The sequence below is a fragment of the Mustela erminea genome, chromosome 11, assembly GCF_009829155.1.
Source record: "Mustela erminea isolate mMusErm1 chromosome 11, mMusErm1.Pri, whole genome shotgun sequence".
NCBI lineage: Eukaryota > Metazoa > Chordata > Mammalia > Carnivora > Mustelidae > Mustela > Mustela erminea.
The window spans coordinates 63,046,622-63,059,183 of record NC_045624.1 but is presented as its reverse complement, the minus strand read 5'-3'; the positions used below and the strand labels follow the sequence as shown (position 1 = coordinate 63,059,183).

At 37.2% G+C, this 12,562-nt stretch overlaps 1 protein-coding gene across 1 annotated transcript; it reads right to left on the bottom strand.

Annotated features, from left to right (window-relative positions):
• Positions 1 to 4,941: 4,941 nt before the first annotated feature.
• NDUFA4 (NDUFA4 mitochondrial complex associated) lies at positions 4,942 to 12,190 on the bottom strand. Its single transcript, XM_032305300.1, has 4 exons — positions 12,000 to 12,190; positions 10,812 to 10,900; positions 9,285 to 9,345; positions 4,942 to 5,158 (listed from the first exon to the last, which is right to left on the bottom strand). The coding sequence occupies exons 1-4, from the start codon at positions 12,039 to 12,041 to the stop codon at positions 5,102 to 5,104; spliced, it is 249 nt and encodes an 82-aa protein (XP_032161191.1). The 5' UTR covers positions 12,042 to 12,190; the 3' UTR covers positions 4,942 to 5,101.
• Positions 12,191 to 12,562: the final 372 nt, after the last annotated feature.

The window sequence follows — 12,562 nt, the reverse complement described above, 5'->3', positions numbered from 1 at the left end:
TGAAATCCCAGGATCCAGTCCCACATCAGGCTCCCTGCTCAGCAGGGAGTCTGCTTCTCCTTCTGACCCTCCACTTCTCCTGCTTTCTTCCTCAAATAAATAAAATCTTAAAAAAACATAATAAAATATTTTATTTGAATGAGTCTGAATTTTTAATTAAAAAAAACTTTAGTTTCTATTCACTAATTTAAAAAAACTTAAATTTAAAAGAAACATGTGATCAAAGAAAAGCAGTTTTTGTATTTGTATAAAAATCTAAAGCCATTTTGGAGGCTTAATTTTGCTCAACTCCATGGCATGTCATTTGTACCACAGTCCATATGAAAAAGCCCTCTCAGGAGTTGTTCAATGTGGTGACCCTGTCTCACATTCTTTCCCCTCTCTAATTGCTCACTTCCTACCTTTCAGCTGCCTTTGGTCCTAAAAAGCAAGAAAAAAAGTAAGCACTAGGAAATAGTTTAAAGATAGTATAAGACTTTCTATTACTCACTTTTTATCTAGTTTTTTACTCTATTACAAAATAAAAGGAGAAAATGAACAAAACTTTTGAGTCCACTCAGTGGTGTGCTGGAACCAGTTCACACCAGTTCCTAAGAGATGAATATTCTCAACTTTCCCCAACCTGTGATCAATCACACCACCACTGTGCCTTTGAACCCTGCCATGGCAGGTGTATTACTTGTCTATTGCTGTTACAAAATTACTAAGAATTCAGTGATTTAAAACAATGTAAGTTTAATATTTTATTTATGTAGGTTAGAAGTCTGTCACAGGTCAATGGGGTGCCTGGGTGGCTCAGTCATTTAAGTATGACTCTTGGTTTTGGCTCAGGTCATGATCTCATGTCCTGGGACTGAGCCCTACTTTGGGCCCTGCACTAAGCAGGAAGTCTGCTGAGGATTCTCTTTTTCTCCCCTTCCCCCCACTTGCTTATTCACTCTTTCTCTAAAATAAATAAATCTTAAAAAAAAAAAAGAATTCGATTACAGGTCTGATTGGGCTGAATTTCTTTCTGGAATTCTAGGGAATAAAATCCAAAGATTTTCCTGATTCTAGAGGCCTCCCACATTTCTTGGCTTATGGCCCCTTTCTCCATCTTTAAAGCCAGGAATATTTCATTTCTTTGATCATTATTTTGCAGTCACACCTCCTTGTGACTTTTCTTCCGCCTCTCTTCCACTTTGAAGGACTCTTCTGATTACACAGAACCTTGTAAAACCCAAGATAATGTCCCTATTTTAAGGTCAGCTGATTAGGAACATTAATTTCATCAGCAACCTTACTTCTCCTTTGCCATTAACTTAACACATTCTCAGGTTCTAGGCGTTAGGAAGTGAACTACTTTGCAGGGGGTGAGGAGGGGGACATTAATCTGCTAATAACAGAAATTGGCAAATGCTACAAATCAAGATTCTTCCTCCCAGAAAGCTGGTTGTTAAACATTGATTTACCACCACACCACAGCTACAAGTAATCATGAGGGAATATCAGACAAAACCCTTATAAGAATTATAGGATTTAAGCAATTTATAGAATTCTAACAAGTCACTTTGTATCTTGTTTAAGTACACTAGATAACAAATGAAGTTTGCAAAGTATCTTCATGTAGGATGAATTAATATGGAGTCTAAAAATCTTGTGTAGCATTAGCTGGTAAGGAACACACAGGAAAATGTTATTATAAAGTACATAAGCTGTTGCCTTTTAAGATTAAAAACAACAACAACAACAGTAACAGGGAAGAGACCTAAGGATTTTTTCAGATGCTATTTGTCATTCATATAACATCAAAGAATTCTTTCGGTATCAGGCATTGATTAATTCAGTATCATTTTCAACCTAGAAGAAATGACCTGCATATCAAGATTTTAATTCACTGAGTCATAATGCAAATTAGAGAAGATAGAACATTATTATGGTATGCTATGTGGGTAGGCAATGCTTTAGCAAACCTTGTTGAGAAACAAATCAGATGACTTCTTAAATCTATCCACTGTGGTAAAAAAGGTGGTCCACTTTGCCCACATGTTGAAATCAATTATATTTATAATAGAGGATCTCTCATCAGATTGTTGGTAGTTGGATAAGCTTTTACTAAATAGTGATTTTAAGTTTTATATAATACGGCTTTTAGAAGTTTCTCATTAAAGTTTCTCATGGAAGGAGAGGAAGAAATAAATTCCAGGGTTTATAATTACAATAGCCTATAACTTAAATAATGCTTATCCTGCCAGGAAATATACTAAACTTCTTACATATATTATCTTATTTAATTCTACAGACAACCCTATGAGACAACGCTAGAGGGTTCAGAGAATGAACTCTTAGGTTCAATTCCTTGGATTTAAATTCTGGCTCCACCACTTCCTAATCATATTTGACCTTAGGCATATTTTTATGCCTTGATCTCTTTGACCAAAAAAAAAAGGGTGGGGGATGAGTAAAGGCTGCCATACAATGTTGTAATTAGTAGTAAATGAACAAATGTAAGGAGCTTAGTGTGGTGCCTACCTTAATGTTATCTATATTAAACGTATCCTGTTACAAGATGCCCTCTTATAACCCTTTCTCAGTTTCATTGCCTTCTACACAACCAAGTGATTTCCTCCAAAAATGAATTCTACCAAACACCTCAGAGGAAAGGGACAAACTGGTACAATGGGAAATGTTAAAGTGTAGTAAATGTACATATAATTAATATGTATAATATATATTATTTCATTATTGCATTTAAATATTCATTAAAATACATGGTCTGTTTGCTTAACTGTTGTTAAAATGACATTTCTGAATGCTGTATTTGAGCATTTTTTAAAAAGTAGTTACAAAATAACACCTAATATATTCTCTACACCACAAAAAACAAGTCTTAGATATGTATTTTCTGTGAATTATTTTAACTGCATTCAGCACGCACTGCTTTTACAACTAGAAACAAAAGGGAAACAAGAAAATGTAGTTTTGGCAAGGACTATGGTCCTGGGAACTCAAGGATTTTTTTAATAAAAAGAGGATCTGGTTTTGTGCCTATACTTTTCTTCATTTATATTCATCTTGATTCTAGTTTGTGAAAGAAAATAACCTTCAAACTCAAGAACAGTAGATACTACTTTAGTACAAACATAATGTTCTAGTTGAAATTTTTAAAAACCTATTAAAATTATCAACTGGGGGGAAAAATCAACGGGGTGCAGTGACGAGGGAGTATAGCTGAATGCTTTTGTAAAAGGTGTTTCACCATCTGCAATTCTGTCTGCCTGCCTCCATTAAGAGTCACGTGTACCCATTTAAGACTACTCTGTTCTAGATGCTTTATGAACTGGCCCTTTATTTAAATATCCATTTAACAAGTATTTATTGAACACCAACTATCTGTTGGGTACTACTGCGCATGTTATGGATACAACAAACGAACAAATGTATTTGTCCTCATGGAGCTTCAATTTTAGTGAGGGGAGGTATTTCAAAGAAAGTAAGGTAATTACATACCAGGACAGTAATAAATATGTGGAAGTGATGATGGTGAAGCAGGCTGCAAAATTTTGGACAGGAAGGTCTCATTGAAAATGTAACACCGGACAAAGACTAGGAAAGTGAGAAAGCAAGCCATGCCAGTCTTTGGGGAAGAGAATTCTAAACCAGAGATCAAATCCCTGAAGTAGGAACAAGCATTGAGGTGGAAAACCAAGGAAACCCACTTGGAGGTGTGAGCAAAGTAGAAAACAATAGAAAGTGGAATAAGAAAGTTGAAATATCTAGCTTTTGATAAAATGGGAAGGTGGTGGGCTTTTAGCAAAAAAGGTCATATTCTGACATATGTTAAAAATCACTTACATGGGGTGCCTGGGTGGCTCAGTGGGTTAAAGCCTCTGCTTTCGGCTCAGGTCATGATCCCAGGGTCCTGGGATCGAGCCCCACATCAGGCTCTCTGCTCAGCAGGGAGCCTGCTTCCTCCTCTCTCTCTGCCTCTCTGCCTACTTGTGATCTCTGTCAAGTAAATAAATAAAAAATTTAAAAAAAAATCACTTATGTTGCTGTGTTGAGAATCAGACAGTAAGAGGTTATTTTTATAATTGAGGTTAGCTGACAATGACTTAGGACCACAGTGATAGGGGAGGAAATTGTATGTTGAAATCAGTGAGATTCTGGGTATATTTTGAAGGCAGAGCAAACATGACTTACTGATATATTAGGGTATTAGAAAAAAAAGTAAATGAAGACTTCAAGGATTTTGACCTTAACTGTTAATGATAGTGTTCCTATGAACTGGTATGACTGAAGACAGTGGGACTGAATATTGTAGACGTGGAGTCTGAGAGGTTCACAAATTCACAACTGGACATTTTAAGATGCCCATTGGACATCTACATGGAGACTCTGAGTGACCATAGATATATCCATATGTAGTATGTGTATATGTATGTATAATGCTAACCCAAGACATCATTATTTAAATGCAGCTTTGCTTGGTGACCTCATTAAGGAACTGACAAAACAGTCTGTTAAGTGATTAAATCAGCACAGTAAAAGCATAATGGTTACTAGCTCAATGATCTCAACTGCACCGAGATCCAACTACAATCCCTGATAACCTTGAAAATCTTCAGCAGAGTATGCCATAGTAAAAATCATTAATAACAGAACACTTGGACATCAGTCAGTAGCAGAAACCCAAAGGTTTCCACTTTGCCAATGCCAAAGACACCTGAATACTCATTCCAATCTTTGCATAATTTAGCTTCAGCTTCAGCTGTTAAATACACTCTAGTGAAGTTACCAATGTCCTATATAAAAAAATGAAGTGTTTTGAGCAGCTTAAAGTCTTACTTTCAAATTATACAAATAGATGGAAATTCAAGAAATTCCTTAAATTCTAAGTTTATTCCTATACCCTACTTAGGAAGTTCAGACCAGATTTTCAACATTAAATAGTGACACACATCAAGTTTCAGGTATTTATTATTCAGTGTAAACCCCAACACAATACACCAACATGATTTCGTGCATTCAGAAGGGAAGTATTTCCTGGGTAAGTGGTAAATTGTGCGGATGGCTTCTGGAAGACCTTCATTTTAAGCAGCTTTATAGTGAAACATTTCATTTAAAAGTCTGGACCTTCTTTCTTCAGTTTGCTGTAATCTACATTCACGGAGTAGAACTTGGAAAAGAAAAAAGATATTTTAGATAATCTATCAAATACACAGAGATGATACATAAGTTTTTAAATTATTTTTATTCAGCTTTCTATAGTAACAATTACAGACATAGATTTTTATCACTTATATTTAACAATATAAAAATCATCCAAAGACACTAAAATTCTAGTCCTTTAATAATGATTTTGGTAAGGTAAAAATACTCAATCTACCTCAGAAGAACAGTGTTAGTATGTTCCCTCAATTTCCTAAACCAGACTGCATCAATATCAAACTGACATCTGACCACCTCCGGTACGGAAGTTTTTAAATAATACCGTAATTTTGCTTCTAAGTAATTTTGTATTTAAATCATAATTTGTGTTTGGAAACCTGTAATTTCTAAAAATTTCCAACTAAAATTAATTTTAGAAATCTAGGACTGTTTTAGGAAAAATATATATGTAAATTAGGATTTATATATTAAGTCCAAGGCAATAATCTTGGGTTTATACATTCTTAAGCCAAGGAACACTGAAGAGGTTGTGATACAGTTACTTAAGACTATATTATTTGAACTCCAAAAGAACTAAAACTGCAGAATCATCATTTTCTTCAGGGTTTTTAAGAGGCTCATAAATCTGTATCTATTATTTCTTCAAATCCTTTTCTCTATTTTTCCAAACATACCCTAACTTCTTTATCCAAACATACCCTAACTTCTTTATCTCTAACTGAAAAATTCTTATTTTAGTTAAGTTTAAAGAAAGAAAAATTCCCAGGTTGTAAAGCTTTGCCTTGAGATATACACAAAATTGCACAGAGAAGTATCTTTGTCTGACATTGTTCTTATGAAGCAACTGAATCTAGACAAGAAGATTTTTTCAAAAGAACCTAAATTGTGTTACCTTAACATGTTAACAAAATTAGGTGCATTTGTAAAAGAACTACAGGCTACATATTAAGAAAATAAACACTGACTGGATTCTTCTAATGGATGCCAGACATTGTGGGCACAATGCTTTAAGTTTATCTTATTCATTCTTACTTTATAAAAGAGGCAACTGAAGATCAAGTTGTAAGATTCCCCAAATACTGAACAAGAAGCAGGATCAAGACCTTACACTCATGCAGAGTGAAAAGATCATAGTATCTTTGCCAATTTTCTCAAAACTAAGCAGGCTTCTGATGTATTTGCTTCTATTCGGTTCCATGTACCAGCATCAAAATTCTCTGTTGAAGTAATGAAGTAATTTTCAATCTGTTTTATTTTTCAGCTTCCATGTTCCCATTCTTTTTCTCAATTTAAAGGTGGCTACCTGGAAGGTCTCTGCAACAACAGTTGGGAAGCCACATCTATTTTTTTCGAGGCTTTGGGACATTTTATTCAGTTGAGTACTGCTGGGCCTATAATGCTTAATTTTAGTCCTCTCATTGCTCTTAACTTTGGCTAGACTTGCAAAGTGACAACAAATAATCCCAAAAACTTAGTGGTTTATATCAACAAAGGTTTGTTTTTCACTCACATTACATGCCATTTGTAAGGTGACTGCTCCATGTCCTCTTCAGTGAAATTCTGGGTTGAATGAGTAACCCTAAACGGACCATTTTGCTCTCAGGACAGATGAAATAGAACAATGGGGGAAGCATACACTGGTTCAGAAGTGGCAGATATCATTTCCCCTCACTTAGGACTTTGCAGAGTAAGTGATGTGGCCAAAAACCTAAATGCCAATTATCTTAGGTGAGGGTAGTGAACGATAAAAATAATCTAGTCCACATCACTGTCCAGGTTTAGAAGTAGTAGCAGGCTTCATTCTCAAGGTACACCAAGTTTCCAGATATGGTTCCCTTTTATTTTGGCTTACAAATTACCCAATTCTTCTGCAAATTCATCTCTTGGCAAATACAGCCTATAATAGTCCACTAACATACTGTTTTCCAAAATCTTTTCCTATAAAAAGCTCTTCAGGCACATGGTCCACCTTGTAAGTTGCAGCAGGTGATATTTAATCAAATATTTTATATCATATATAAGATGATTCATCTTTCCAATCTCTAAATCCATGTCATAGCTACTCATCCCATTCATACCACACAAATTAGATTTTTGTTGCGGGAACATTCCATTTCCAAATCACATGTCCTTATACTGGCATGTGTTATCATAGTGCCAGGGCATTGGTAATTGCCTTCATTATCAGAATCATCTAGGAAGCTCTTTGAACTACACCCATCCAGAGACTCCAATACACAATTTGGTGGAAGGATCAAAGGCTGGTTTGTTTGTTTTATTTTCCCTTTTCTTTTTTAAAGGTTACTGGGTGTGAAATCCTTTTCTCTAGAACGTACTTATTTAAACAATCTTATAAAAAAGAGGAAAACTAAATCAGGATGCCCATTTACCATTTTTTCAAGTTAAAATGTAATATACAGGTTAAGTAGTTCATTTCATATTTGCCAGCACATTCCTATTTGTTTCTTGCAGGGAGATCCATTTAGAGATCTGAGAGCCCCATTATGATCAGACAACTGAGTGGAAAGCCTGGCATCAGCAAAAGGCAATCATTATCTTAAAAGTTACTCTTAATAATAACAGAAGCCACTTCCATCAAATGCAGATGTGCTAAAGGGTCCTGGACACACATTGGTTAGAGCACACCTTCTTGAGAGTGCTTAAGCTATTTCTCTTTTGATGAAGTAGCTTTGTATACTGGAAAGTGCACATGGTGAGTTATACACTTTAAACAGGTAAACTGTACATAATGTAAATTACACCCTAATAAAGCTGCTCTGGTTTTAACATTTCTAGAGTTTCTTTTATGCAAAATTTTTACACATAAGGAGGGTTATGTTTGGGGAATTAACAACTGCTCTCAGGTTTATAACATGGATGGGCTTTAAAGCTATCTACTTGTGCTCTCTCTCTCTGATAAATAAATAAAAATCTTAAAAAAACACATTATGCTAAGTAAGATATATCACATGGAGAAGACAAATACTGCATGATATCCCTTATATATGAAATCTAAAAAAGCTGAACTTGTAAAAGTAGCAGAATGGTGGTTACCAGGGGCGGGTGGGGGAATTAAGAAGATGTCTAAGAGTACAAACTTGCAACTAGTAAATAAATAAATCCTGGAGATCTAATACACAACACAGGAATTATAGTCAACAATACTGTGTTATAAACTTCAAAGCTGCTAGGACTCTAGGTCTTAACCTGTTCTCAACACACACAAAAGAATACTAAATACGTGACACATAAAAAAGTGTTAGGTAATGCTATAGTATTACTATAGTAATCATACTGCAATACATAATTCATCAAACCAACACTTTGTATACTTCCCACTTAACATAATTTTATATGCCAAGGGTACCTCAATAAAATAAGTGGTCTCAGTCCATAAACTCATTCTGTTAAAGAGTAGTTCCATATACCACTTTGCAGATAAATATTAAAATTTAAATTTAAATAAAAAAAATTAATTAGAAGGTTCAATGTAAAATTTAAGTTTCAACTGAATTTCATTTCTTCCTAATTACCTTCCTAATTACCCTCACCTGAAATATTTCAACCACACCAAGAAGAGCCAACCAATCCACTGATATCGAACTATTCAAAGTGTGGTCCATGGACCAGCAGCATCCGCATCACCCAAAACCTTGTTAGAAATGTAAATTCTTAGTCTCCACAACAGACCAACTAAATTAGAATCTCTGGGAATGGACCTAAACAATGTGTTTTAACCACCTGACTAGGTGAGGCCTAGGTACACTGAAGTTTGAAAACCACTGCACCAGATTATCTAAGATCTAAGAAAATGGTATATGATAGTTAAACCACCTCTCCTTTTTTTTTACTTAGTCAAATCATGAAAACGTTATCTTACCTTCACATCCAGATCTAAAGTCTGCGAATAAAATTCTTAGAAAAAAAATTTGCTAGGGAAATTTGCCATTTTAATTTCACAGAACAATATAGCTGTTCCTCCAAAGTTCATTATAATGGAATTTTACATGCATATCTAATTTCAAAAGAAACCCTACTACATGAGTATTAAAATATGCTTTAAAAAAACAAACAAAAAACAAACAAACAAAAACAACGCTTTCTAGCAATTCTAAAACAATTTTGTAGCTTACCTTATACTGATCATTGGGACCCAGTTTGTTCCAGGGTTCTGGGTTATTCTTCCTATCCCAACTAAAAGGAACAAACATTGTAACTGTTAAAGTAATAAAACCATTTAAAATAGTTTTCCACTTCCTAAGAAGATAGTATTTGAATAGATCTCATTTTCTATGAGATTAAGTATGGTGGTGTTTTCATTAGAGTTGAAGCAGAGGCTCTATAATTAGTAATTCCATGTAATTCATTATAAAAAAGGGTACAGCATTACTGGGTTATTTACCCCAAAGATACAGATGCAGTGAAAGAAAAGGGCACCTGCACTCCAATGTTCATAGCAGCAATGTCCACAATAGCCAAACTGTGAAAGGAGCTGAGATGTCCTCCAACAGATGAATCAATAAAGATGTGGTTCATAAATACAATGGAATATTACTCATCCAATGCAAAGGATGAATATCTACCATTTGCATCAACATGGATGGAACTGGAGGGAATTATGCTAAGTGAAATAAGTCAATCAGAGAAAGACAATCATCATACAGTTTCATTCATATGTGGAATGTATGAAATAGCAGAGGACCATAGGGGAAGGGAGGGAAAACTGAATGGGAAGAAACCAGAGAGGCAGACAAACTACAGAGAGACTCCAGACTCCAAGAAACAAACTGAGGGTTGTGGAAAGGGAGGTGGGTGGGGGGATGGGGTAACGGGAAGATGGACATAAAGGAAGGGCACAGGATGTTATGAGCACGGGTGTTATAAGCAACTAACGAGTCACTGAACACTACACCAAAAACTAATGATGTAGTGTTTGTTGACTAACTGAATTTAAATGAAAGAATAAACGAACGAACATAGGGCCTCTGGGACAGTGTATTTGTCCTTATCCCTGTCACATGGACTTTTAACTTGGCTTTTGCTGAAGAAGTGATATACAGAAAAGTGTACAGAATAACAATAAATTGTTTTTTGTTGCCTGTTGTTCTCTAACTTCAAAAAGAAGCATTCCTGTGACACCTGGGTGACTCAGTCAGTTAAGTGCCTTCAGCTCAGGTCAGGAGCCCAGTGTTCTGGGACTGAGTCCCCACATAGGGTGCCTTGCTCAGCAGGGAGCCTGATTCTTCCTCTGCCTGCCACTCCCCATGCTTGTGCACTCACACACGCCCTTGTCTCTCGGACAAATAAGTAAATAAAACCTTTAAAAAAAAAGGGCATTCCTTATTGAAGAAAAGCAGGCAAAAGCCATTTACATGTATCAGCAACTCTGATTAAGTATTTTATAAAAAGTTATCTCAATTCTCACAAGATTCTAAATAGATATTAGCAGTTCTACTCTACCAAAGAGGAAAATAAGACTCAGAAATCTAGACAATTTTATGAACCAAGAAAAGTAAATGACAACATCAGAACCAGGATCTGAACTTCCTACATATGACTACAAAACTTAGGCTCTTTCTTTTTAATGCTGCCTTCCTTAAGATTGTGGCTCCCAAACCAGCTTTAGACCATCAAAGTTATAAAGACTCTTAAGTACTTACCTGACATCTGGATTGAACAATGCCAGGCGCAAGACATATAGTGCTGCTCCTGTACCTCCTGCCCCAATAAATACGAAGAGGGGGATCAACTGGAATCAAACAGAAAATAGACAAGAATTAGCAGCCACCTTCAAATACCTAGGTACTGAAAAAAAGAAAGGCTACAGTAGTTCCTACACGCTAATTCTTAAGTCTCAAACTGCTATTTTTCGGTCTTGTTTTAAAATCTGAATAAATGCAGACCTTACATTGAGGTAAGATTTCTTCTAACTGTGTTCAAAAGAAATGGAATTTCCAAAAGATGTGAAGACGAATTCGGTTTAATGCAGAAAAACTTCTATTCAAATTTTTTAAATTTCCGGGAAAATATATCAAGTCTTCTTCACCTCTCTAATATTTATACATTATTCTCATTAAATTTCCCAGCTTCCTTTTTCTCGAGGCTTGTAAAACAACTTCTTGCCCTGTCTTATAAGTGTCATGTAAAACATAAATTCGGTGAAATTAAGAGTCTGAATGAGCAAACAAAAAGCACGCCCATTACAAACATACGTTACATGCGTCAATCTCTGAAAACACGTTGCTACCAATGCTTAATGCGTAGTTATGTAATGGGTTTAAGTTAAAGACTCCGTAATGGAGTTTTAGGACAACACGTTGATGTGCTGGGGAGAAAACCGACAAGCCAAAGAACTTAACTGCGAGTCACCCCTGCGCTACCGAAGTCTCCCAAAATCTCAAGACAATCACAAACTGAAGATTCCAAGATGATAGACCTTTGTAACTGCCACAAGGCCTGGTGGTGCAATGCAGTGAGCACTAGATCTCGGAGATGACATTAACAAACACGAAACCTGACCTGCTGGTCTCCAACCCACACGGCGCACAACTAACCCTAGGTCCGACCAACCTACAAGAGTGTGCAACCACCAGACTGCTCCAACCTTCACCAGTTTATTTTCCTCGAAGGTATCTCTCACCTTCCGCCTGCCAGCCTAAACCCCTCAGTGCAAGCCGTGATCAAAGCTCAAGGGTCTGAGGCAACTAGGAGGACAGCTTAAATGAAGCAAGGTCCAACCCCGAGCAACAGTTAACGACTATGAAGGAGGAACCTCCAGGGAGCTGAGGAAGCCGCAGCCGGATACAGAATGGACTAGGAAGACATTGCTAAAAGGGTCACGAACTTACGCTCGGATGCTTCTTGGCCTGACCGATGATCTGGCGTAACATGGTTGCGGCAGAGGCCTCCTGACCAGGAAAGGGAAAAACCAAACGCAGCAGGCCCGGGACTAAGTAAAACCTACACCGAGGATGAACGGACGTCCAAAGTCACCCAGAACCTCCTACCTGAAGGACCCCTGGCTCGGAGGGCAGTCTGCGGCAGGAGGGCCCGGATGCGGCTGTCCGTAACAGTGCCTGCCTGGGTCCTGTGACTTATGCGTCCGCTCTAACCTGGCCAGACCCTTAGCGTTCCAGTCCCAAGCGAAACATTCTCACTCCTGTCATATATATGCTTCTGACTGGTAAATTTTTGCACTGAAACTGGAATTCTTTGATTGACTAGACAGGCGCTTTCTCGGGAAGACACACACTGAGAAATGGGGTGGGTGGGGTCTTCTTGGGAGGTGCCTGCGAGCCCGTCCGCGCGCGCTGAGGCGCAGAGGGCGCGCGTGCTGGGCGCGCGCTTGTCGGCCCTGACAGGCGCTGAGGGAGCTACGCGGCGCCTGCAGCTGCTCGGCGTCCGGCGCGGG